General features: G+C 46.2%; 1 protein-coding gene across 1 annotated transcript; it reads left to right on the top strand.

Moving 5' to 3' along the window:
- The first annotated feature begins 181 nt into the window (after window positions 1–181).
- Hdac1 (histone deacetylase 1) lies at window positions 182–27,241 on the top strand. Its single transcript, NM_001025409.1, has 14 exons — window positions 182–248; window positions 7,105–7,217; window positions 12,053–12,170; window positions 17,896–17,970; window positions 20,337–20,475; window positions 20,925–21,066; window positions 22,119–22,211; window positions 24,256–24,364; window positions 24,444–24,584; window positions 25,173–25,281; window positions 25,377–25,507; window positions 25,810–25,962; window positions 26,360–26,408; window positions 26,671–27,241. The coding sequence occupies exons 1-14, from the start codon at window positions 200–202 to the stop codon at window positions 26,696–26,698; spliced, it is 1,449 nt and encodes a 482-aa protein (NP_001020580.1). The 5' UTR covers window positions 182–199; the 3' UTR covers window positions 26,699–27,241.

Genomic DNA, 27,241 nt, shown 5'->3' with positions numbered 1-27,241 from the left:
CTGCCCTTGCCCCCCGCCGAGTTCCGGGCCCGGCCCCGCATGTGCTGATTGGTTAGAGTGGGGCCCGGGCTGTGTGGCTATAGGTGAGTCCTAAGGGTGGGCGGGGCTACGAGACTGGCCCCTCCCCCGGGTCGGACGCCTAGAGGAGCCGCGGGCGGGCGGGCGGACAGACTGACGGGAGGTCCGGGCGGCGAGCAAGATGGCGCAGACTCAGGGCACCAAGAGGAAAGTCTGTTACTACTACGACGGTGAGCGGCGGCTTCGCGGCTGGGGCCGGGCGTTGGGGAAAGGCTTGGGGGAGAAGGCTGGGAGGAGGTCGAGGCTGAAGCGGGAGGTTGAGGAAAAGTCGAGGCTGAAGGGGGAGGTTGAAGAGAGGAAGTCGAGGCTGAGGCCGAGATGAGGCGGGGGTCGTGGAGGGGGTAGCCTGCGGTAATCTCGGTGGCGGAGATTCTCAGGGAATCCTACGCGAAGTTGGAGAGGGACTCCTGGAGGGAAGGCTAAGCCTGGCGGCGGGCATCGGAAGATGATGGAGACGGTTTACTAGGGTACCTTTTCCTGCTGAGAATACAAAGGTCTTTCCCTGTAATTTTTTTTTTTTTTGGGTGAGTTCTGCAGGTCTGGCCACCCCTCCCCCACTTCATCCCCCCCAAGTCTAGGAGTAGGGCCTGCAGTTGCTGGTTGGGAAATGGGGCTCCCCAGGGATGCAGGGAGAAAGGTGCAACTTGTTAAACCGACTTTTCATTGAACCAATATGGGGTATCTTACTCTGTCCTGGGTAGTGTTTCTGTTGGGGCTAGAGGGCTCATCGAGGCACATTTCCTGTCTTGAGTTCCCGTCTGAAGGGGGAGCTAGACAATGTCACAGGTACCTTTCGGTGTTAGTGCTGGGACAAGGCAGTGTTGAGTGTTGGGGAACACAGAGTAGGAGCCTCAGCCCACCCTGTGGAGGAGCAGGTGTGTCAGTGCTTAGGACCCCAAGAACTAGAGTTTCAAACCCGGTCCTGGGAAGTCGAGCTAACAGCAAGGGGGGGGGGCGGGCGGCGCCTTTATCTGAGATAGGTTCTTAGAGTGTAGCTCACACTGGTCTTGAATTTAAGACTCAGCTTCCTGAACGCTGAGTCCAGGCTTACACCACTTCGTCCAGCGTTTGTGTTTGTGTTTTAGGAATAACTGTTGAGTTGTTTAGGGGACATCTAGGCAACCATCCAGTAGGTGGTTGGCCATTTAGGTCTGAAATGTAAAAGACAGATATTTTTGATAATTGTCAGTGAAAAGTAATTCCGATAGTAATTTTAGTCAGTTTAGAAAAGGGGTATGACAACTACAGCTGTAGAGGGTGAAGATCTATGTTGAAATTACTCCCCCCCCCCTTTTTTTTTTTTAATTTGGAAATGGTCTCTGTGTAACCCTGGCTAGCCTGGGACTCACTTTGTAGATCAGGGTTGCCTCCCACTGGGAGAGGTTCATCCCACTCTGCCTTCCGATTGCTAGAATTAAAGGCTTGTGCCCATACCCTGGCTTGTTTTAATTCTAAAGAAGTGGACTAAGAAGGTTCAGTGGCCTTGATTGCTCATCGCCATTCTGTCTTTCAACTGTTAGCTACATTCCTGTTTCAGTCTTGCCCGGTGCTGTGAGCTGACCGGCCACCAAGCCTGGCTTCTTGTTTCTCTTTTGTTGTTTTGTTTTCAAGGCAGGGCTTGTCTATAACAGCCCTGGCTGTCCTGGACTTTGTAGCTTTTGTAGACCAGGCTGGCCTCCAAAGGGATCCCCTGGCTTCTGTCTTCTGAGTGCTGGTATTAAAGGGGTGCACCACAGTGCCTATCAGCCGCGTTTTTTGTTTAGTTACTTTTTTGTTTCTTGTCGATAATACATTTCTTGGAGAAAAGTCTCTGTATCCCAACTTCTTAAAATGCTGGGTAGTGGGTAATAGGCATAAAATGGTTTTTTGAGATTATACTAGAATTACATAATTTCTCCTCCCTTTCTCTCCTTTCTTTTCCTTGAGACAGACTTTCTCTGCATAGCCTTGGTTGTCCTGAAACTAGTGCTGTAGAGTGTCAGATTGTTCTTTTTTTTTTTTTTTTTTTCTTTTTTTTTTTTTGGAGCTGGGGATCGAACCCAGGGCCTTGTGTTTGCTAGGCAAGTGCTCTACCACTGAGCCAAATCCCCAACCCCATTCAGATTGTTCTTGAACTCACAGAGATCCTCCTTCCTCTGCCTCCCAAGTGCTGGGATTAAAGGCTGCTACTACCTCCCGACAGAGGTTCCCTTCCTCTTTAGCAGTAGACTAGCAATAAGTATTTGTTGACTGGAGAAAGGCGGGCCTTGAGAGGTGGTTCAGCAATTGGTAGTGCATACTGTTCTGGTAGAGGTCAGAGTTCAGATACTAGCCTCCATTTTGGTGACTCACAGATGCCTGTAATTCCAGCTACAGGAATCCAGTGCCCTCTTCTGGCTTCCACGACCACCTGCACTCGTGTGTACATACCTACCACAGACACACAACACACATAATTAAAACATGAAATTGAGTGAGGAGAAGAGTGGCTCAGCAGTTTGGAGCACTTCCTACTGAGGTGTTGTCCTCAATTCCCAGGGCCTACCCATGGGCTTACAACCGTTTATAACTCTGGTTGGAAAGAATCCAATGGCCTCTTCAGGCTTCGTGTGCTAGGCAGGAATGTGTTGCATAGACATACATGGAGGAAAGACTTCATATACACAAAAGAGTGGGAAAATCTTTTTTCTTTTTCCAAGGCATTATTTCTCTGGCTGTTCTAGAGCTGGTTCTGTAGACCAGGCTGGCCTTGAACTCGAGGAGATCCACCTACCTTGTTTCCCTGCAGGGACTAAAGTTGTGTGTGCTAATAGAGAAGTGCTGGTAGGGACTCGGCAGAAGCTAGATTGGGGTATATTCAGATTAAGTGGAAAAATGAAGGGGACGTGTTAGCTTGAAATTTTTCATTTTTGAGACAGGGTCTCTGTATTTTGCCTAGGCTGGAATTAATGGAGACCCACCTGTCTCTGCTTTCAGCTCCTGCACTAAAGGTGTGTCCCAGCACACCAATCTAAGAGATGAGGTCTTGTTTTGTGAGTCTTTACAAACAAGCCGTGTGGGTGGTGTCACACCCAAGTCCCATTACTCCCACCACTGTTGGGTGTCTGAGTTTGAAGCAAGTTTGGTCTACAGAGTGAGTTCCAGGACAGCCAGGACTACACAGAAATACAGAAATCCTGTTTTGAACAACCAAAAAAAAAAAAGGTCTTTACATAAAATAACCAAAAGGGAGCTTGTAGTGGTTGTGGAGGGACAGGTGAGCCAGAGTCCATACAGGTCTACAGGTCTGCTCGTCTGCAGTTGGATCTGTGACAAGGAAATGTCAAGGGTAGGCAAGTTTGAAGGCAGAAGTAAGGAGTAAGGAAAGTGTTAGGAAGCCCCAAGGTGAAGCGGGAATGTTCTTGAGGCATCAGGGATGAACTTTCTTGTACTCTGAGAGCAGAGGCAGGAAGATCTTGGAGTTTCTGGCTAGCTTATGCAGTACAGTGACTACAAGGACATTCCTTTCCTGGAACGTGACGTAGGACTTTGGAGGGTCAGAACTTTAGCAGTTGTGAAGGGGGGGTGGGGAGTAAAAAGACTTCAGTCGTAGAAGTCATCTTTCCCAGTTGGGACTCATTTGGCTGTGCCTGCCAGGTTTTCCAGTAGGCAAATAAGTCATTTTTTCTTTCCCTTCCCCTCCCTCCTTTTTTCCCTCCCTCTCTCCCTTCTTTCCTTCCCCCTGAGTCAGGGTTTCTTTGTGTAGTCCTGAAATTTGTTCTGTAGACCAGGCTGGTCTTGAACCCACAGAGATCTGCTTATCTCTGCCTCCCAAGCACTGGGATCAAAGTTGTGTGCCACCATGGCCTGGCTTTCTAGGGAACTAAAATAGCAGTTTCTATGGAGAGCAGTAGTGAGGAAGAACATTTTCAGTGCATGCTTCTCTTATTTGGTCCCCAGTACTAAAGAAAAGGTTAAGTTGTCTTAAGTGGAAGGAATTTTGTTTGTCGTTCTTGCTGGCCTGGATTCACCAAGCTAGCCTCCAAAGCACACAGACCCGCCTGCCTCTGCTTTCCAAGTGTTTGGATTAAAGCTTTGTGCCGCTGTGCCTAGCAAAAAGAATTTTTCATCGAAAGTTTTTTTTTTGTTTTTGTTTTTGTTTTTTTTTTTTGGTAAAGTAGCCCAATTAAAATCCATTAAACTGGGGCTGGGGATTTAGCTCAGTGGTAGAGCGCTTACCTAGGAAGCACAAGGCCCTGGGTTCGGTCCCCAGCTCCGAAAATAAGAACCAAAAAAAAAAAAAAATCCATTAAACTGGGAGTGGTGAGTTGAGCCTGTAATTCCATACTTGGGAGACTGAGTCAGATTACTATACATTCAAGCCCAGCCTGATCCACAGTGACATTCTCTCAAAACAACAAAAGGACCAATTTGAGTTGGGCTTCCGATCAAAGAGACCTGCATGTTCATCTGTATGTAGAGACAGCGTCTCTCTGTGATCCAGACTGGCCTTGAACTCCCCTTCCCTCTACCTGTGTGCCACCATTCCTGATCTCACAGAGCTCTCTAGGATAAATGCAGACTTGAAGGAACCCAGGAACCTAAGGTGCATTTTCTGCCCTAGATTTGGAGTCAGAGAGTTGACTTCCAGATCAGTTGATAGCTGTGACCTTAGGCAGGCACTTAATTTCTCTGAGTTGAGTGTGATCCTTGGATGCTTACTGAGCTCACAGTGTAAACAGTATAGAGCCTGTGCCTTCGGGTCTTATGGATGTAGATATGTAAACACAAGAGGAGCGAGGTGCTGCATATAGAGTTCCTTTAGAGATGTTCAGTCACTTGGATCTATGAGGTAATTTGCAGCATCAGGAGAAAAGTACAGTCTGGCTGTGGTAGCATGAGTCCAATCCTAGCAGTCAGGGAGCTGAGACAGGAGAATGAGTTTGAACCAGCCTGGACTGCATGGTGAGTGAGGTCCGATCTCGAAAAATATTTTAAAGAGCAGGTAAAACACTTGCCCTAAGGGCCTGGTGAGCTGTGTGTGAGAGGTGAAAGGACCCACTCCTGAAGGCTGTCCCCTCACCTGCACATGTGCTCTGTGGCACTGCCTACACAGTCACACACATGGGTCAGAGAGAAACTAGGTTTGAGGAACTGTCCAAACTGAGGATATGTGGGATCAAGGTGAATACTGTGTGTAAGATGCTGTTAATCTGGTGTCTCCAGTGCGGACTGGCAGACATTTTCTGTGACATGAAGGGCCAGGTGCAAACTGTTCTGTTTCGGGTTTGGTTTTTGTTTTTTGATACAGGGTCTCACTCTCTAGCCCTACCTCACCTGGAACTTTTTATGTAGACCAGGTTGGCCTTAAACTCATGGAAATCTTTTTGCTTTGCCTCCTGAGTGCTGCTGCTGGTTTTGGAACACTATCTTACCATGTATCCCAGGCTAGCCCTCTAGTCTCCTCACTAAGCCTCCCAGGTGTAGAGTAGCGTTATTTTAGGCATCATTTTGCCATATAGTTGACTGGTCTCTTCAGCAGCTACTTAACTACTCAGATGCTGTATAAACTACGGCTAGGCTGTTCCCAACAGTTTACTTATGAAACCAGACAACCAGGGTGGTGGTTGGTGGGCAGCCGCAGATGAAGTGTCTTTTTTTTTTTTTTTTTTGGTTCTTTTTTTTTTTTTTTTTTCCGAGCTGGGGACCGAACCCAGGGCCTTGCGCTTCCTAGGCAAGCGCTCTACCACTGAGCTAAATCCCCAACCCCCAGATGAAGTGTCTTAGTTAGGGTTTCCGTTGCTGCTATGGAACACCATGGTCAGAAAGCAAGTTGGGGAGGAAAGGGTTTATTGGGCTTGTATTTCCATGTTGTATCCAATCACTGAAGGAAGTCAGGACAAGAACTCAAACGGCAAAAGCCTGAAGGCAGGAGCTGATGCAGAGGCCATGGCGGGTGCTGCTTACTGGCTTGCCTCGTGGCTTGCTCAGCCTGCTTTCTTACAGAACCCAGCTTAGGAGTGACCTCACCCACAGTGGGCTGGGCCCTTCATCATTAATTACTAATTAAGAAAATATTCTGTAGACTGATCCATAGCCCAGTCTTATGGACATGTTTTCCCAATTGAGGTTTCCTCCTCTCAGATGACCATAGTTTGTGTCAAATTGACCCAGATCGACCCAGCACAAAGCACAAGGCAGATTGAACAAATGCTGACTTCCAGCCTGCTGAAGTCATGGCGTAGCCAAGAGAAGCCATAACATTTTTTAAAGCACATATGAGAGTGTGCATTAAGGAGAGCAGTTGGTCATAACGAAGGCCGGGGACCAGTTAGAAGCAAGGTCTGTAGATGAAATAAGCAATAAGAAAGTGGTTTTATCTGTAGGCCGTGGGTTCTAATTCTAGGTAATAGTCAGTGGTTTTCATTGTGGGAAGGGAATTCCTTTGAGGTGCATCGAGATGAGTCACTGCACTGCCCATTCTTCCCTAGTCAATTTTATCCTGTGTGTATGTGTATGCTCTAGGCTCACTCTCAGACACCGGCTTCTGTAGGAACCCCAGGCGCTACTTTTATTCAAAGTGGGGAAGAATCGAGGAAACTAGAAAGAAATGAGCATTAGAGTTCTGGGAGTTTGCTGGGTTCTCCCAGGAGAGTGTTTAACTGTGTTACTAAAACTGTGTCTCTAAGAGCTGGAGTTAAGTTCAGCAGTTAGGAGCACTGGGTGTTTTTCAGAGGCCCGGGGTTCCATTCCCAGCACCCACAGTAGGCAGTTCGCAGGAGATTGACAGTCTCCAGAGATGCCTGCACTGGTGTGTCCGTGTCCACAAGCATGTATAACTGAAAATCTTTAAAACAGCAGAACAGAACAGAGAACCCAGGGGTGTAATCCCAGTACTTGGCAGAGTTAAGCAGATCTCTGAGTTTGAAGACAGTTTGGTCTACAGAGTGAATTCTGGGACAGGTAGGGGTACACAGAGAAACCCTGTCTCAAAAAGACAAAAAAAAAAAAAAAAAAAAAAAAAAAAGACAAAATAAATAATAAAGTAAACGGTCTTCTCCTTTTCAGGGGATGTTGGAAACTACTATTATGGACAAGGGCACCCAATGAAGCCTCACCGAATCCGAATGACTCATAATTTGCTGCTCAACTATGGTCTCTACCGAAAAATGGAAATCTATGTGCGTGAGTTACTGGAGCGCTGCCCCTGCCTGCCTTACGGGCTCTGGTTCCTTGTGTGCACTCTTTATCTTCCTTCCTCAGCTGCTCATTAATTCAGTGGCTATTATTTGGCAAGGAGATAAAGATTCCGTTTTTAAGTACTTTAGTGTTAATACACACATGTAAGCTAACCAAGTTTTACCGTAGTATGTCTGTGTAGCAATTAAAGAATGTTAATGGTAGAGAGGTGCAGAGTAAAGAAAAGAGGAGCTGTGGGAGCTTTAAGACTGACTAGAAAGCCAAGGATGAGGCTGTAAGACTGGAGTTCTAGCATTTTGGTGGTAGAGGTAGGATTGGGGTTTCAAGGCCACCCTCAGCACTAGAGTCAATTCAAAGCCAGCCAGGGTACAGGAGACCCTGTCTCCGAAGAATGAAAACGACTAGAACTTAGTCCAGCTTTCACAAAGGGACTGGTGTCCAGGTCAAGGGTTAAACATAGGTACAAACACAGAAGTGAGGGTGACGTGGTGTTTGGAGAAAACGAAAATCTTGAATGAGTCAATGTATAGTAAGCCAAACATGGAAGGCCAGCATGGGTACTGAAGCTGTGGATTGCTGGGCTGCAGTCTTTTTTTTTTTTTTTAATATTTATTTACTTATTTATATGTAAGTACACCGTAGCTGTCTTCTGACACACCAGAAGAGGCCATCAGATCTCATTACAGATGGTTGTGAATCACCATGTGGTTGCTGGGAATTGAACGCAGGACCTCTGAAAGAGCAGTCAGTGCTCTTAACCACTGAGCCATCTCTCTAGCCCCTGAGCTGCAGTCTTAAATGAGTCTGAGCTAAGCTTGGGCTAGAAGAAAACCTTGTCTCATCAGAAAACCAACAAACAAACATGCTGGATAGTGGTGACACCGGCCTCTAGTCCCAGCCCAGCAGAGGCAGAGGCAGTCAGATCCATGAGTCAAGGCTAGCCTGGTCTACACAGTGAGTTCCTGGATAGCCAAGGGTCCACAGACAGACTCTGTCTTGAAAAATAAAACAACCAACCAACTCAAACCAGACAAAGGGAGAGAGAGTGGGGCTGGTCTCGAGTTAGGGGTTCATGTATCTTAGACTGTCCTCCATAGCTGCAGGTGGCCTTGGCACTCCTGATCCTCGCTCCCTCTCCAGGGTGCTGGATTGCAAGTTTACACGCATGCAAAGAGTTTAGGCAGTGCTGAGGGGCACAGGCCTTTGTCTTTGAGTGCTGTACTTGCAGCCGAGCTGTATCTCCAGCCTCAGTGTAAACTCCTGTCGTTTCCATATATAGCTCTAACGAATTTTGTCTGAGCTTCCAGTTTTAAAAGAAAAACTGGAGCTTTGGGTTATAAACCTCCAAAGTTTAAAATGTTGGCTTGAGGTTTTTGTCTTTGTTTTAATTTTTGGCTATAATTCCCAGGCCTGTTTTTATTTTTTAGCATGTGTGTAAAAGATACTAATATATTTGTAGTATCTAATTTGTAGTATCTAACTAAATTTGGCTTGATTCTCAGTTTGCCTCTTCTTCGGGCAGTGAGGAAAAAATAGAGAGCTTTTTTCCTTTTGGTTTTGTTGAGGCAGGGTTTTGTTGTATGTGTAGCCACATCCTGCCCCACGCTTAGGCAGTCTTATTGCCCCCAGCCTCCCAAATATATTGCCCTCTGTCTCAGGTCGGCTTCCACTCAGTTTGGTGGAGGATGGCCTTGATCTTGAGACCTCGGCCTCTGCCTTCCCAAGGCTAGAATTACAGGCGTGTATTACTATGTCCAGTTCATACAGTACTGGAGATTGAACCTAGGACTTCATGTACATTAAGTATTCTGCCTACTTTACAGTGGCAGATAAAATACAATTTAAAAATCAAAGGAATAGGGGCTGGGGATTTAGCTCAGTGGTAGAGCGCTTGCCTAGGAAGCGCAAGGCCCTGGGTTCAGTCCCCAGCTCCAAAATAAAGAACCAAAAAAAAAAAAAAAAAAAAAAACCAAAAAAACAAAGGAATAACAGAAATAGCAAGGCCAGTTACCATTGAGGTTATCCCAGCAGAATGAGAAAAGGTCAAAAGAGGGCGCCAGATCTTTTGGAACGGAAGTTACAGTTTTGACCTGCCATGTAGGTGCTGAGAACCAAATCCTGGTCCTCTGGAAGAGCAGCCAGTGCTCCTAACCTCTGAGCTTTCTTTCCATTGGCCCCCTTTCTCCTCTTTCTTGAAGTTAGTCCAGGATAACCTGAATTCACTATGTAACACAGACTAGCCTTCAACATGAACCCTCCATTACACCACCACGCCTGAAGTGGGGAGAATATATGTATATAGGCTTGCTTCCAGAGTTTAACTGACACAGATCATTCACCCTGACTGGACACTGATTTCATTAACAGAAATAGAAAGAAATTCCGAGAGCAAAGTTGAACTTGAGTGCTGCTGGTTGTGCAGCAAAAAAATTGTTTAATCCAACTGATTTAAATGTGCTTCTAGGACTCCTGGATAGAGCTGCTGTAGTGGTGAATGTCAGATTTCTGTGAGTTCAGAGCCATCCTGAACTACAAAATGAGTTCCAGAACAGCTAGAACTGCATATTGAGACCCCGTCTTAAAAAGAACTGTGAGTCTCAACTCAGAACACAGACCAAAATGGGGTTAGGGTTTATGTGGTAGTGTCTAGAAGCCAGAACCACCTCAGAGCTTTGCTGATATTGCCAAGAGGATAAGGCCTTAGTTTATTACTGTTTATGGCTCTTGGGTGCAGACACTTGGAGCCTAGGACCTCCGTCTAATACCCAGAGCCACATAGTAGAAGGCGACAGCCGGGTCCTGCAGGTGTTCTCTGACCTGCACTGTGGCGGTGTTCACGCCCTGTGCACACATGGCAGATAAGGCTAAAAATGCAAAACAAAACCAAACCTGTGGTAGGTTCCAGTTTTTGAGGCAGTGTTTCTCTGTGTAGCCCTGGCTATCCTAGAACTCACAGAGATCCTTCATTTGCTGGGATTAAAGGTGCATCTTTGCTTTTGAAAAATGATTTTACTCTGTAGCTTCCATTGTCCTGGAACTTGTTACGTGTCCTTGTCTAGCCTTAGGCTTCCTCTGTTGCCCCAGCCTCCTGAGCCATGTGATTCCAGATATGAGTTATGCTGCTTGGCCCCTGGGTGCTTTATTTTTCCTCACATTGGTGGGGCTGGAGAGATGGCTCAGTGGTTAAGAGCACTGACTGCTCTTCCAGAGGTCCTGCGTTCAATTCCCAGCAACCACATGGTGGCTCACAATGATCTGTGATGAGATCTGATGCCCTCTTCTGGTGTGTCTGAAGACAGCTACAGTGTACTCATATAAATAAAATAAAATTTTTAAAAAAAGGGCAGATGAGATGCCTCAGTGGGTAAGTGCACACTGGCTGCTCTTCCAGAGGTCCTGAGTTCAGTACCCAGCAACTACGCAGTGAGTCACAACCACCAATAAGGGATCATATATATGATTAAATGAGGTCCAAATAGTGCCTAGAGTTGGATACTGTTTCCAGTCAAGTGTTACCACCAGTGTAACCTTTTCTGCTGTAATCACAAAATTCCACTGCAAGTGAGGGCAACACTGCTATGAGCTTTAACTATTGTGCACATGAAGGATACAGAATAACACTCAATAAAGGTTAGTTGTTTAAACTATAGACAAGATAGGTGGGCATCTCAAGATGATCCTTTTATAAGGGACAGGGAGAAGAGCGTTTGCTTCCCTTCCCAGACTGGGCTTCTCCATATCCCAGCTGGCCTGGAACTCCTTCACAGACCTCAGCCCCTAGTACAGCAGTCTTTGTCTCATTAAAGGCAGTTTTCAGCACATAGAGCAGGTCTCTGCTCTATCTGCCTGGTCTCTGGTCTCAATGGGAGATGTGCCTAATCCTCAAGAGATTTGAGGCCCCAGGAAGGGAGATGCCTGGTCGGGAGGTGAGGGGAGCACCTCTCAGGGGCAAGGGGCAGGAGGAATGGGATGAGGAACTGTGGGAGGGAGGATGGGTTGGGACAGCAGCTGGAATGTAAATAAATGAAACAATTTTTTAAAAAGACAGCTTTATACTCTCGGCGGGACTTGAACTATGTAGTTCAGGTCTGATCCCTGGTCTCTTCTGTGTGCTGAGTACTGTGGTAGAGGCCTGCTGCACCATACTCTTTGGAGAAGAAGGAAGGGAAATAAGCTGAATGGTCAGACTGAGGCAGGCATGGGCTTGAGGTCAGCTTGGATTAGATGATGACACGGCTGGGAAGAGCCCTGCTTCCCTTCCAGAGGACCTGCGTCTGATTCCCAGCACCTGCATGGCAGCTCACAACTCTCGGGTTCCCACTGTAGGGACTCCAGTGCCCCTCTGGCTCCATAGGCTCTGTTCATACATGGTGCACACAATGCAAGCAGAAGACGCATATACATACAACAGAGTAAACACCCCTGTTTGGAAATGTGCTAGCATCATCAGGAACCTTCTCACACAGCAAGTTTTAGTGGGAAAGACTCATCAGAATTCTTGGTGCAATGGTCTATAAAAGATTTCCCAGACTAGGCATGACAGCACACACCCTTAATCCCACCACTACGGGAGATAAAGGAGAGGCAGCAGGATTCCTGAATTCAAGGCCAGCCTGGTCTACAGAGCATATTTTTAGATAGCCAAGGCTACAGAGAATGTCTCAAACACCACTGCCCTTCTCAAAGCAAACTCGTAGCTTAGTGTTTTGGCTTGCATCTTTTATCTCAGCAGCCAGAAAGAGTCCAAGTGACTCAACTGAAAGAATGAAGTGACGGTGGTCAAGGCTAACTTGCCCTCTCTCCCTACACCCTCTAGCGTCCTCACAAAGCCAACGCTGAGGAGATGACCAAGTACCACAGCGACGACTACATCAAGTTCTTGCGTTCTATTCGCCCAGACAATATGTCTGAATACAGCAAGCAGATGCAGAGATGTGAGTAAGCTCCACTCTCCCCTTCTCTCTCTAAAGCTCCCTATGGGTTTCTTTTCATGGGGAGTGCCACCCTGTGGTCCCTACTTAGTTCACAACGGATGTGTCTTGTCCATCTCATCTGTTCTTCCTGTCTCCTGATAGTAGACTTGTGCTTGTCCAGTTAGGGCTGCTGTGTTGTTCTAGGCATGCTGGAACTATGATTAATGGACAAGGCCTTGGGCTGCGGAGCAGGCAGGAGACACTGGCCCTGCCATTAACTGAATGCACAAAGTGGGTGAGCTGTGTGGTTTCTGTTCTCTGCCCAGTTCTAATTGCTCTAACTTTGTATTTTGTATTTAGAGGGTGCAAAGGACAGACTAGATGATATAATCTTTGAGATGAGGCGGTCCTACCCCTGCCTGCTGGGCCCTGACACTTCAGGATACATCCCATCTCAAACCATACCTGTTGTAGGAGCTGTGATTGTTTTAGTTGTGAGAAAACATTGGTGAAAATTGGGACTTCATTGTCACACCTAAATTCTTTTCTTTTGTGATTGAAGTGTCTGCTCTCTGAATCTCTTGCTGACTTCGTGGGGACCAATCATTTGTTTCCTGCAGATGGTTTTAGGGGTTTCCATGAAACGCTGACAATGGGGATCTACCTTAGTTGTAAACAAAACTGGCTCTCATTAGAAAGGCTCTCATTAGAAAGGCAAGCCTGGTGTCTGTCATAGCAAGAAGATGAGCTTTCAGGTTTTTGTTAAAGCACTTACTTTTTGTGTGTTGTCTCTGTTTATGCACATGTGAAAGTCAGAGGGATGCCTTGAAGTCAAATATCTCTACCATATTGTGGTATTTGGGGATCAAAATCAGGTCACCAGGCTTTCAGACAGGCACCCTTATGTTAAGCTTTCTTTTTTTTAAGATTTGTTTATTTGTGTACGTAAGTACACAGTAGCTGTCTTCAGACACACCAGTAGAGGGCACCAGATCCCATTACAGATGGTTGTGAGCCACCATGTGGTTGCTGGACATTGAACTCAGGACCTCTGGAAGAGCAATCAGTGCTCTTAACCTCTGAGCCATCTCTCCAGCCCCTATGCTGTGCTTTCTTTCTTTTCTTTTTTTCTTTTTTTCGGAGCTGGGGACTGAACCCAGGGCCTTGCGCTTGCTAGGCAAGTGCTCTACCACTGAGCTAAATCCCCAACCCCAATGCTGTGCTTTCTTGATGGTACTGAGATTTTGTGTCTTGGATGTTCAGCTGCACCTAGTCTGCTAAGTTGACAGAGAGGGTGGGAGAGGGAGAGAGGGAGAGGAGAGAGAGAGAGAGAGAGAGAGAGAGAGAGAGAGAGAGAGAGAGTGTGTGTGTGTGTGTGTGTGTGTGTGTGTGTGTGTGTGTGTGTGTGTGTGTGTGTGTGTGTTTTGGGGTATGTGTGACATGGCCTGTGTATAAAGGTCAGAGGACAACTTTGGGGTTCTCTCCTGTCATGGATTCCAGGATTGAACTTAAGTCATAGACTTTATTGCAAGTGCTTTTGCCCACTGAACCATCTCTCCTGCTCAATTATATGTGGTAAATCAAGTCTTTGAGCCTCTCTGAGGCTCTCTATGAGGAAGACAGTAGTATCTATCGTACATTTGAGGCTAATACAGTCATGGTACCTACCTACCTTCAAGGAACAATAGTTTTTGGTAATATATGGTATCTCTGTTATTCACAAATCTGTGAGGTAAACAAAATAAAAGGCCTTTCAGAATGAGCAGGTTCAGAGCTAGTCAGTATTCTAGTTTTTCAGAAACTAGCTTTATAAAGTTGTGTGTTAATATTAGATCTGGTGGGGCTGGAGTTAAGAGCACTGACTGTTCTTCCAGGGGTTCTGAGTTCAGTTCCCAGCTACCCCATGGTGGCTCACAACCATCTCTAATGGGATTCAATGCAACAATGTACTCATATATAAGTAAGTAAAAAAAAATTTTTAAATGGGGGCAGGGAGCAGGATGTAAAGTGAATAAATTAATTAAATAAGATTATAATTGGGGCTGGAGAGATGGCTCAGCGGTTAAGAGCACTGACTGCTCTTCCAGAGGTCCTGAGTTCAATTCCCAGCAACCACATGCTACATAATCTGACTCCCTCTTCTGGTATGTCTAAAGAGAGTGACAGGGTGCTCACTTATATAAAATAAATAAAATCTTTAAAAAAAAAGATTATAGTTGTAACTTTCCTATTGAAAATAAAGGTGGGCATAGAGAGCTAAAGAGGTGGGTCAATGGTTAGAGCACTGGCTGCTTTTGCAAAGGTACCAGGTTTGATTGACAACACCTTCATGGTAGCTGGTAGCCATCTGTTCCAGGTGATCTGATACCCTCTTCTGGCCTTTATGGGCACTGTACATATGTGGTGCATATTCACACGTGGAGACAAAACACAAACATACAATCCAAATTAATCTTAAAGAAAAGGTGGACAGGATAAGGGTCTCAACTTAATGAATTCTTACAGACTTGATTCATATTGTTATAGGAATCAAAGTAGCAAAGACTTTAGATGTCACTTCATGAAGTGCTTTCTGAAATGTCTACCATGGCAATAAGCAAAACCTATGGGCTCTTTATTAATGTTTAATAGTATCTAACCTAGGCATTTACGCCTGAGTTTGTGTACTCTTTTAAAGGTTTATTTATTTATTTTATGTATATGAGTACACTGTCGCTGTCTTCAGACACCGGAAGAGGGCATCAGATCCCATTACAGAGGGTTGTGAGCCACCATGTGGTTGCTGGGAATTGAACTCAGGACCTCTGGAAGAGTAGCCAGTGCCCTTAACCTCTGAGTCATCTCTCCAGCCCCAAGTTTGTGTACTCTTGGTGCATGTAAAAACTTGCTTTGAGACTTTGACAACCTTGAACTAATGTTCTGCTAATATTTTTTAAATCAAAATGGAAGGCTAAATAAATGTAATTTCTGGACCAGATAATCAGCCCCTGTAACTCCTGTGAGAACCTGCTGAAGGTGACGGTCATGGAGCCTTCGGGTCGCACTGTTGTGTGGTCTGTTGACTTGACTCGTCCATGAGGCAGGGTGGAAGGGTAGAGAAGAAAACTCCGCAAACTCCTGACTGAGAGTGCAGTCATCAATGTCTCTACATTTCATAGCCAGGCGGCGTCATCCCACCTTGGGAGACAGAGGCTAGATGATGAGTCTTGGGATGTAGAGTAAGACCCTGTCTCAAAACAAAGAGTGCATTTGTACTGAACATTAGCAGAATTGTTTGTCACCCACTAAACAGTGTGCCATAACAGCCTTCATGTAACATGCACTAGAGATGACTTCAAACAGACAGGCGTTTCAGGCCACAGTCCAAGAAAGAAGACGTGGTTAATACAGTTGAAGACTGGCACAGATTCTTGTTTCTATTCTAGGTCGTCCCTCCTCCTCCTCCTCCTCCTCCTCCCCCTCTCCTCTCCTCTCCTCTCCACTCCTCTCCTCTCCTTTCCTCTCCTCTCCTCCTCCATTCAGTGAAGCTGTTGCTGAAGTGTGACTTACATTGTCAATAGTGTTTAGTCCTCTGCGGGTTTCTACAGTGCTATCTTCTGTTGTTGCTTGAGACAGGGTCTAATTCTATTTAGACCTGCTTGGGACATATTCTGTGAGCAGGCTACTCTAGACTTACAGAGGTCCTCTTAAGTGATGCTGTTATAGCCATGCCCTCCACGCCTGCTCTGTCTCCAAAGATGCTGCTTTTTAAAAGAGCGTGGGGCCGAGGCTGGCCTTGAACTTACTCTGTAGTTCAAATCGTCACTATCCTCCTTCCTCCTTCCAGGTGTTAGGATTACAAGTGTGAGCTGATATGTGAGCTATATGTCTGTTGGGCCCTGAAGGTTAATTCTTTCTCATCCCCACAAGGAGTATAAACCAGCCTTTGAAAACTCAAGTTCATGACCTAAAGGAAAGGCTCAGAGGGGAATTATTTGCTCTTGAATATATAGCCTGACACCAGGGGCCAAAGTTCTTATTGACGTAGCCTCCTCCCAGTGTTCCTGAAGAGCAGCCACCCACTGCCTACTCCCTAAACAAGCATCAGATTTGGGGAACAACTCAAGTTACAGTAGCACTGGATTAGTAACTTTAAGAAATAATTTTTATGGGGTTGGGGATTTAGCTCAGTGGTAAAGCGCAAGGCCCTGGGTTCGGTCCCCAGCTCTGGAAAAAAAAATGAAAAAAGAAATATTTTTATGTGTGTGTGTAGTCTAGGGGCGTATGTTGCAGTGTCTGGGCAGAGGGGTTGACTCCTTCCATCTTTCTTTTTTTTTTTTTTTTTTTTTTTTTTTTTTTTCTTTTTTCGGAGCTGGGGACCTAACCCAGGGCCTTGTGCTTGCTAGGCAAGCGCTCTACCACTGAGCTAAATCCCCAACCCCCATCTTTCTGTGAGTTACAGAGATTGAACTCTGGTCACCAGGCTTACAGAGCAAGCACTTTTACCTGTAGACTCAAGAGTTGAGGATTCTGAAGGTTATTACAAATATAGCTGTGTCCTAATGGTACCAAATCCAGGATGGTCCCTTCCTAGCCTCTTCTCCCCAAGGCTCTTCCTCCTTGCTCTGCTTTGGAAACCATTACTGATAAAAGACCGGGCAAGAGAGTAAGGGTAGATAGCCCCACTCTTGCCCCTGACCTCAGCAAGCAGTTTCTTTTGTTTCCTGTGAGAGCCTGGGATTCCTCAGACCCTCCCTCCAGGGCTGCTTCTGCTGGGTTCATCTGCATTAGTGTTTGCACGTGTTTCTACCTCATGCCCTACTTTGTACTTTACCTCACAGGTTTGAAGTGACTCTAGTTGTCACCTGGGTGTTGTCAAGACACCTAGGTCCTATTCTGACTCTGATGCTTCCTGGTCATATAGTCTTCAGCAAGTCGCTTACCTTCTTTGCATGTCTTCGTTCCAGTGCACAGTGGTCCTGTGTTGTCCAGTTCTTGGAGTTGTGAGAATTGAATGAGAGTGCACTTTGGTAAAGACCAGGAGACATTATCTCAGGACTTTAGGACCACAGCAGAAAATCATGAGGCTTGAATTTTGCCTCCAGGATTAGCAGTTAGTTCACTTCTCTGAGCCCATTTCCCCATTTATAGGACTGGACCAAACTCTACCTCAGAAGATTGTGTGAGGATAAATGAATCAGGTATTTAAAGCACTCAGCGGTAGATGGAGTCTCTTGTACTCTGCAGATAATTCTGTAGGTCTCGTCATCTTTCTGAGTCTTCCTCATTTGTAAGATCAGAAGCTTGTGTGAGGATAGGGCATCAAGTATTGGGAATGGCTAGAAGGGATAGGATAGATGCAGTAAACACTCACCAAGAGACGATTATACAGGTTTCCTTCACCAGCATTTGCCAAATGCTTTTTCTCATAAGATTTTTGATGCTGTGTGCCATAGTCCTAGCTGCTCAGAAGGCCAAGACTTCTGAAGGAAAGGTTAGGCCAGGGGTTCAAGACCAGCTTGAGAACTACGGTGAGGCCATGTCTTCAGAATTCCGGAGAGGGTCTCGTAAGTTTTTCTCTGACTGGTTGAGATGAATTTCATTATTACTTATTATCATTAATAGCATAAATCTCCACGTTGACCTGGGCTAGAATCCAAGGTTTCTGAATCTAAATTGTTTTGCTTTTCTTCTCATTGGTCTGTAAATATATAAATAAAAACTGAAGGAAATTGTGGAAACTAACCTTTTGCTTATTTCTTTCAAGTCAACGTGGGTGAGGACTGTCCGGTATTTGATGGCTTGTTTGAGTTCTGTCAGTTGTCCACGGGTGGCTCTGTCGGTAAGGAGACTAAATCTGCTTCCTGGGCTGTATGGGCGGTTGTTGGCAGATCTATCTGCCTTCTAGATGCTGCTGACCTGTGACCACTAAGAGTGATCCTATGGGTCTGACTTTAGATCTTTGACCTGGTACTGGCAGGTGTTCTTAATTCTCCTCCTGCCAGAGAACTTCTATACAGGAGTTTCCTGCAGGCTTTAAGGGGTTGTTAAGACACTATATGTAAATGCAGTTGGTGAACTGCAAAGATCTATAAAATGAAGGATCAACATCTGTGTTGTATGAAACAGTAAGGTCATTAACTTCTAAAGTCATAAATAGCCCTCACAGGTCATTGTAACTTCTGGGTTACCTTAGCACCGTTCCAAACCATAGCAAATGCCACCACGCGTGGCTTAAGGATGGAGACATTTTAAGAAATGTTAGTAAGGGGGTTGGGGATTTAGCTCAGTGGTAGAGCGCTTGCCTAGGAAGCACAAGGCCCTGGGTTAGGTCCCCAGCTCCAAAAAAAAGAACCAAAAAAAAAAAAAAAATAAGAAATGTTAGTAAGCAGTTCTGCTGTATGAATGTATATTATGGACCAATTTAAGTGGTGTATGTAGCCTTGCACATTTGTATTTTACATGTAGTATAGCCTGTTCTTTCTCAGGACCTGGGTGAATAGAATGTTATTAAATCAAACACCAGAAAAAAGTGCAGGGCAGGAGCAATGGCTCAGCGTATAAGAACACTTACTCAGCCCCCACACGGCAGCTGACAGCTCCAACTCTAGTTCCAAGGGATCCAGTGCCCTCTTCCTACTTCTGTGGGCACCAGGTAGTCATGATGCATATGCAGACATGGTCTACATCCATGCAGACAAAATACCCACACAACAGTAGACACAATGTGCAGGTGCATGGCAACATTTCTGTTTTAGTGGGGTTTGTTGTTGTTTTGTTTTAAGAAATGGCCCTGACGGGGTTGCGGATTTAGCTCAGTGGTAGAGCGCTTGCCTAGGAAGCGCAAGGCCCTGGGTTCGGTCCCCAGCTCCGAAAAAAAAGAACCAAAAAAAAAAGAAAGAAAGAAATGGCCCTGACTTGCCTGGAACTCACTTAGTAAACCAGGCTGGCTTCAAGCTCAAGAGATCTGCCTGCCTCTGCCTCCTAAGTGCGGAGTGCACCTACTGTAGGTCTGCTTATAAAGCTTGTTATGTCGCTGCGCCATGTAGTTTTATGCCATATTTTTGGTGTTTGTTTAATATGTCCGTGTCTCTATGTATGTTACTGTGTATTCATGCCTGTGAGTTAATATACTTATGGAAGTCTAAGAATAAAACACCCTTAAACGCAGTCTGTCTGTATAACTCATTCTTGTATATGTGTGCAGTGGTCTGCATGTGGCAGTCAGGACAACTTACAAAAGGTAGTTCTCTCCTTCTGCACGCAGGTTCTAGGGAATTGAACTTGGGTGGTCAGGCTCAGTGGCAAGCCCACAGGCATTTTAACTGAGTTATTCTGCTTTTTTTTTTTTTCCCCCCCCCGGAGCTGGGGACTGAACCCAGGGCCTTGTGCTTGCTAGGCAATCGCTCTACCGCTGAGCTAAATCTCCACACACACACACACACACCCTTTTTTTTTTTAAATCTCATTCTGTAGCCCAGGCTGGCCTACAGCTCTAATCATCTGCACTTAGCTTTAAACTGGTTGTGTGTAGTGTTTTACGGTGTGGTGGCTGCATGGTGAATGTGTTACACACACTTTGATAAACTTGTCCCCTTTTGGTATGTCGTGCATTAGTGCACGCTTTAGTTGCTGCTGAAGCTAACACTGCTGCCACAGGTGTGTGCCTGTCTGCTCTGACATCTTCGTACTGTGAATCCGTGCATCCTTAATTTTTTTTTCTTTCTTTTTTTTCCTGGAGCTGAGGACTGAACCCAGGGCCTTGCGTTTGCTAGGCAAGCGCTCTACCACTGAGCTAAATCCCCAACCCCCATCCTTAATTTTTTGACTGTGAACCACAATAATGAATACTTTTACAATGCATTCAAGGACACGGTAACTATGTATGCAGTACATATAAGTACTTACTCACTGTTACACCAGTTATCCACAAAATAAATCACCTGTACTATTACTCTAATATTTTTGTTGTTTTATTCTACAATAAAATATGTATGACCCACTAAATCACTTTTAAGAGTACAAATGGGTTATGATTCTTGGCTTGAAAACTTTAGTGGTCAGTCTTAGGTATATTTCCTATTGAAATGAGAAGTAGTGACTAGTGAATTTTATACTCGACACCTGTAAAATAAAGTACCTCTCATTGGGTCCTCAGGGGCTAAGGGAATGGTTTAGTAACAGCGTGTGCTCTCTTTCCATGCTTAGCGAGTGCTGTGAAACTCAATAAGCAGCAGACGGACATCGCTGTGAACTGGGCTGGGGGCCTGCACCATGCGAAGAAGTCTGAAGCATCCGGCTTCTGTTACGTCAATGATATTGTCTTGGCCATCCTGGAACTGCTAAAGTACGCCTGCCTGGCCTTGTGTCTTGGAGGAGCACCTTAGGCCAGGTCCCACTTCCCTGTCCCCCTGGGCTTGCTTCCCTAGTTTGCTTTCCTTATGGCGTGCTGGCTAGGATGTGTCCATGAGTGTCTCTGGCATCCTCTCCTTGACTGGGCCTTGGTTTGATCTGAGCCCACGGCAAGCTCTGGGGCGAGCGCTGCTCAGACCCTGCCTCCAGAGTGTCCCTGTGCGACTGCAGTTGACCCTGGCTGTAGAGTAGGAAGGTCGGACATGGTCGTCAGGCCTCTGGAGACACCCCGGCCACTCTTCCACCTCCCTTCAGCCAGTTTCCACGTCTCTGGTGCTTAGATATACCTGAGGGAGGCAGCTAGCCCGGTAAGCTGGGACCTGGCGCCCTTGGCGCGTCCCATCCCTGAAGAGCCCCAGGGCCCTCATCACCTTCTGATCCTAGGTATCACCAGAGGGTGCTGTATATTGACATTGACATTCACCATGGCGATGGCGTGGAAGAGGCCTTCTATACCACAGACCGGGTCATGACTGTGTCCTTTCATAAATACGGAGAGTACTTCCCAGGAACTGGGGACCTACGGGTGAGAACTCCCTTTAGGGACCAACCAACTCACCTTCAGCCCTAACTCTCCTATCCTGAGTCACTAAAATCTACTTCTTGCCTCTTCTGCCATTCAGAATCCCATACCACTGTCTTGGGGCGCGTACACCCTTTACTCTGGAAGAGGAAGACGTTAGGACATAGGGGTCAAGAGAATTGAGGGTTTCCTGGCTCGTTGTCCCAGCCTCCTGACCACAGCTGGGCTTGCATCACACTTTTTTTTTTTCTTTTTTCTTTTCTTTTTTCTTTTTTTTTTTTTTTTTTTTTGGAGCTGGGGTCTGAACTCAGGGCCTTGTGCTTGCTAGGCAAGCACTCTACCACTGAGCTAAGTCCCCAGCCCCTTGCATCACACTCTTCGTCCTTACGCTTGCATTTGGAGTGGGGGTTAGGGCTCCTGGCAGTCACCCCAAAGGCTCTTTATTTCAGGTCGCCTTCCCCTTTAGCACTGTGACTGGAAGCAGTGTTCTCACCTAAAACACTATGAAAGCCTGAATCTTACAGAGAACAGTTAACAGCGGCCTTGCTCCCTTCCTAAGGCTGCTCCGTCTGTCTGTTAGCATGAATACAGGGAGGGAGGTTTGCCCTGCCAGTCACCCTTAGGTGGGAAATGCTGCTAATGAAGTTGTTCGATACAGCAGACACTCGAGTGAGCCACTTTGGCTATTGAGGTGAACTAGAAGAAGCTTTTCTGTGGCTTGCCCTCCACAGCTTTCTAGAAAGGACAGAATAGAGGAGTGTACAGTAAAACTCTGGGCAGAGGTGTGGGAGGTGGATTTTCTTCTGGGACCCACCTCCTTGCTTGCTCTTAACTAGAAGCAGGAATCTTGTGCGGTGGGATAGGGCATTCAGTCTCTGCTCAGTGTAACTCGAGAACACTGAGAGGTTGTGAGTTGGGCTCCTCAGACCCCTGATCTCCTGGGCTCAGCTTGTCTCACACAGAACCACTACCTCTCTCCTTGCCTTCCAGCTCCATCTTTGAATCCCTGACTGCTTTTGCCTTTTGATTTTATTTTAATGTCCCTTTTGATTTAGGATATTGGGGCTGGCAAAGGCAAGTACTACGCCGTTAACTACCCACTGCGAGATGGCATTGATGATGAGTCCTATGAAGCCATCTTTAAGCCAGTAAGTACCTGGGCTCACCTTTTGCCTGGCTTACCCCTCGGACTACATTGGGATTGATCAAGGGGAAGGTCGTTCCTCACAGTGGCTAACTGGAAAGGAAGCATTTTCAACTTTTACTGTTGTGTGCTATCAGGGAAACAAACCATCTATGTAATTTGTTTCTCCCATCTGGGAGGCTGTCCCTCAGTACAGTAATGTGCAAGGCACAATCTTTGTGGGAGGTAAATAATATGTATTCAACAGTGTGTGGTCAGTTGTTGTGTGACAAAACTTTTCCAGGGACTATGTAACACACATGTCTATTCATTACAGATAGGGAACCCACAACCGACCAAAGTACAGATACCACCAAAATCCAATCTGGTGAACCATTGAGTTTTATTGGGATTACATACAGTATTGGTAAGAGGTTACCTATAGGAAAAGAAATGTCTCAAAGACAGCTGTATCACTAAAGCCTTCCCCAGCCTGTGAAACAGCTCACAAAAGCTAGGAACCTGAAGGACACTGCCCAGCCCTCAGGCAGTTCAACTGGTTGGAGAGTATCATTTCCGGAGTCTGAGTTGATCTGAACCTTTTCCAGGCAACTCAGCAGTTTCTGATTCTTCAGAGAGCTGGTTGAGTCTGAAACTTTTTTTGCAGCTTTTACTGCTTTGTCAGGGAGAAGGCCTAGTGAATCTGTTCAGTTTCAGGGACTTCCTGAAGCTATTTTGAGTTGTATACCTTCCTGCTTAAAGAGCTTCCCCATAAGATAGAATCAGAAATTGTTATACAGAGCACTAATGGGGTTTTTCCTTTGTTATTGTTTGTGACCATTTAAGCAGTTTATTTGATAAAACACATTACATCAAAGAAAGATGGGAGCGGGCTGGTCTGACAGTGATAGCAGCCCCTCGGTGTTCTATGTCTCTTCTGCATTGTTGTAATTGGCCGCTAGGAGATTATTTGTTCATTTCATTATGTTCCGTTTCCTGAGTGTTTCATGTTTCTTGCAGCCTTTTACTAATATCTAAACATTTTAAGAAATTGGGGTTTAGGGCTGGAGAGATGGCTCAGCGGATAAGAGCTCCAACTGCTCTTCCAGAGGTCTGAGTTCAATCCCCAGCAACCACATGGTGGCTCACAACCATCTGTAATGGGATAAGTAAATCTTTCCAAAAAAAAGAAAGAAAGATATTGGGGTTTATTCTAGTCTTTATAGGGTAGAGCCCCTAGCTGTTTAGTCTATCCAGAGACTCTGGAAAGGCCGTGTGGCATGTTGTACAGACAGGCTTGCTGTTAGAGTCCTCAGTAGGCTGACTGGAGCCTGTATTTTTACAGGGGTGCCTGGGATAGGTAGTGTGGACGGCAGAGATTCTCACCAATGTAATCCTGGCCTGGAACTCACTATAGACTAGACTGTCCTCGGATCACAGAGATCTACCTGCCTCTGCCTCCTGAGTGCTGTGACTAAATTGTGACACCATGCCAGGCCTTGAGCTGGATTTTTTTTTTTTTAAATGAGGAAGTACCTATGTGAAGAAAGAGGTTAAGACTGAGGGGATGACACAGGACAAAAGGAATATATGCCACATAGAGTGAAGTGGCAGACAGACTGTTAATCAAGTATTTAGTGTGGTCACAGACAAATGCCCACATGTGCTTAGAGAAAGGTAACATGACAGAAGCTCCACTTACAGGCTCCTGAGTAACAGTGCATATGCTTAGGTTTGAGAATAAAATATACAAAAATACATTAAATCTATAGGGACAAAGGAGTAGAGCAGATGCAGCTAGAGGTTGAGAAGCTTCTGAAAGGAAGCAGCTTGGGAAGTTGGCAGTTAAAAAAGGAAAAGAGGAAGGAGTTGACGGGAAGCCATTCAAAGCTCAGTCGTTGGGGCTGTGATAATCTTTGCAGATGCTTTCAAATCAGAAACCTCTTGTCTACCACACAGTATCAGGGAAGTACATGAAAAGGAAGAAAATGCTGGGACTTTGTACCTCTGGACCTCACATGTTGTTCTTGGAGGTTGATCGTAAGGACGAAGATGTTGTATCTTTTTAGGTCATGTCCAAAGTAATGGAGATGTTCCAGCCTAGTGCAGTGGTCCTACAGTGCGGCTCAGACTCCCTGTCTGGGGATCGGCTAGGTTGCTTCAATCTGACCATCAAAGGTGAGACCACGTAGCACACGCATAGGTGGGCAGGGTCTGCTGGGTTCCATGTAAACCAACATCCCTTTTCCTTCCAAAGGACATGCCAAGTGTGTGGAGTTCGTGAAGAGTTTCAACTTGCCGATGCTAATGTTGGGAGGAGGTGGCTATACCATCCGTAATGTCGCTCGGTGCTGGACTTACGAGACAGCTGTGGCCCTGGACACAGAGATCCCTAATGGTATTAGCTCCAGGGCCAGGTTAGGCTGGGTGGGAGCTAGATGCCATGTGCCTTCATTTACAACTTTGCTACTTAGTCATAAGGCCTTTCTTTTTCATACTCAGAGGCTCCTTCCTGACTGACTATTGTCTTGTAAGCAAACCTTAGCCATCAGTTTTCCCCTAGTCTTGTCTTCTCCCCCGTGTTTTTGGTCAGGACATTGTTACTCAGATGTTTGATTTGCACTGCATAGGCTAGCAAATGAATACAGGAGTGCCTAGAGCTCTGCACTGGGGGTGTGGATTCCTCCCTGCCTAGTCACACATTCCACTGGGGTTGATACTGAGAATGGTATAAAGATTAGAACTCTGGCCAGGCACAGTGGGTCCTGTGTGTGATCCCAGCCTTTCGGAAGGAGGCTCACGCCAGCCTGGTCAGAAAGACCTTATCTCAAAAAGACAAAGCAGAGCAGGTCGGAGTTTTGTAGGTGTCCTGGCTTTGTTCTGTCTTCTCTTTGATAGGTGGGTAAACAGACGCAGAGGAAGCTCCACATGCTTTTCCATGGCCTGTGGCGGCCATGTCTTTACTGTTTTCTCCCATTCCCCTCAGAGCTACCATACAATGACTACTTTGAATACTTTGGACCAGATTTCAAGCTTCACATCAGCCCTTCCAATATGACTAACCAGAACACTAATGAATACCTGGAGAAGATCAAGTGAGTGTTTGCCAAGTTGTCCCTCAAGTTAACAGGCCTGATTCTGATTTGTCTCTAACTAGATACCACCCACCCTCTCTCCTGGTTAACTGTAGGCAGCGGCTCTTTGAGAACTTGAGAATGCTGCCCCATGCCCCTGGGGTCCAAATGCAGGCCATCCCAGAGGATGCCATCCCAGAAGAGAGCGGTGATGAGGATGAGGAAGACCCTGACAAACGAATTTCCAGTAAGACTAGATCCAGGGGTCTGTCCCCTGCTCAGTATGGGGTTCTACACTTCCCATCTCCTCCAAGCTTCCCAGCTGTTAGAAACAGCGTGCACACATGCATGAACCCCACCTGCGACTTGGTAGCTGTCCTTGGTACCTTGATGAGGGGTGCTGGGGTTGGAAACCAGGTTCTTCTTATCCAGGAAGGTGCTGTACCATTCAATCCCTGTGTCCTCTTGAAGGACACTCAGGGAAGCATTGGGCATAGAACCTGAAATGGCCCCTTGCTCTCATACCAATGTTTATCTATTGCCTCCCAGTCTGCTCCTCTGACAAACGCATTGCCTGTGAGGAGGAATTCTCTGATTCTGATGAGGAGGGAGAAGGAGGTCGCAAGAACTCTTCTAACTTCAAAAAAGCCAAAAGAGTCAAAACAGAAGATGAAAAAGAAAAAGATCCCGAGGAGAAAAAAGGTGGGTTTGGGTTGGATCAGGAAGGAGCGTGACCCAGCCCCCGCCAGCTCCTTTGGATCTTACACTGAAGGGGAGTCTTTCAGTGGCTCCTACAAGTGGCAAGACCACACAATGACACTCTTGGTCTCTGCTGGCTGATTGACCCTGGCTCCCACATACCACCCTAGCCCTTTTCCCAGGGGGCTGCCCCTGCCTGTGTTCTTGCTGAAACAGGCTGGGAAACCGGTCTGACCTGTTCTCAGCCAGCCTCACCAGAAGACCTGGGATGGGCTTTTCTCATTTTTCTGTAACCAGTGAGCTGTATATTAAAGAAGGGGTTTCCGGATAGAAGAGTCCCACTGCCTGACCTGGGTCTTTTTAGATGAGGCCTTCAAACATGTTTTCTTTTATTTTCTAGAAGTCACAGAAGAGGAGAAAACCAAGGAGGAGAAGCCAGAAGCCAAAGGGTGAGGAAGGAGCTGTTGGCCATCTCTGTAGCGTCAGAACTCATCCCCCTTGTGTCCGTCCTACCACTGAGAGGGAAGGGAAGGAGCAGGGGCAGCTGGGCAGCTTACAAAGGCCTCTTTCAGGGTGTATGTTTCTGCATAACTAGGAAGCCCCAGTTCCCAGCAGTCACCTGGGCAGCCACAGTCCTGTGGAAGTCATTGTAGCCATATTTGTGCTTCAGTCCCTCTACTATTTTCTCATGCCCATCTGTACTCTCCACAGGGTCAAAGAAGAGGTCAAGATGGCCTGAGCAAGGTCTGCAGCTCCATCTTCTCTCCAAGTCCCTTACTTTCCCTCAATTTCTCAGATTTTATATTTTCTATTCCTGTGTATTTATATAAAATATATTAAATATAACGTCCCCAGGGACTAGATAGGGACCAGCGCACAGGGCAGTGGTACTGGGAGAACTCTTCTTCCCAGAGCTCCCTTGTCCGTCCTGCCCTAGGTCTGAGTTTTGAACCACGTAGGGTCCAGGTGAAAAGAAAACAACCGGAAGACTAAATCCTGAACTGCAAGTGCCTGCTTAGGAGCTCTGCTAGGATGGCCTTGTTAAGCTTTTCAGCAGGGGCGACTGTGTCTTCTGGGGCCCCTTTTCAGGCTTGGGTAATATCAGCCATTTTTAGATTGGTTCTGTTTCTACCTTCCCACCCACCCCGGGCAAGCAGAAAAACTTACACTGCCCCGTCTTCCCCCAATTCTGCAGGTGGAGGTTGTTAGCCTAGCTTCCTTTTTGAGATATTTTCATTTTTGTGAGACTCTTTGTAATAAAACAGCGCGTTTCTATACCTTC

Source organism: Rattus norvegicus, chromosome 5 (assembly GCF_036323735.1).
Source record: "Rattus norvegicus strain BN/NHsdMcwi chromosome 5, GRCr8, whole genome shotgun sequence".
NCBI lineage: Eukaryota > Metazoa > Chordata > Mammalia > Rodentia > Muridae > Rattus > Rattus norvegicus.
The sequence above is the reverse complement of the archived record's forward strand: the minus strand, read 5'-3'. Positions and strand labels throughout refer to the sequence as shown.

Bases quoted from the DNA above. Each gene is read 5' to 3' on its own strand.
- Hdac1 (NM_001025409.1), top strand. From the start codon at position 200: ATGGCGCAGACTCAGGGCACCAAGAGGAAAGTCTGTTACTACTACGAC. The intron at 7,218-12,052 runs GTGCGTGAGTTA...TACACCCTCTAG, and splicing joins ACCGAAAAATGGAAATCTAT to CGTCCTCACAAAGCCAACGC. The intron at 25,963-26,359 runs GTGGGTTTGGGT...TTTATTTTCTAG, and splicing joins AGATCCCGAGGAGAAAAAAG to AAGTCACAGAAGAGGAGAAA.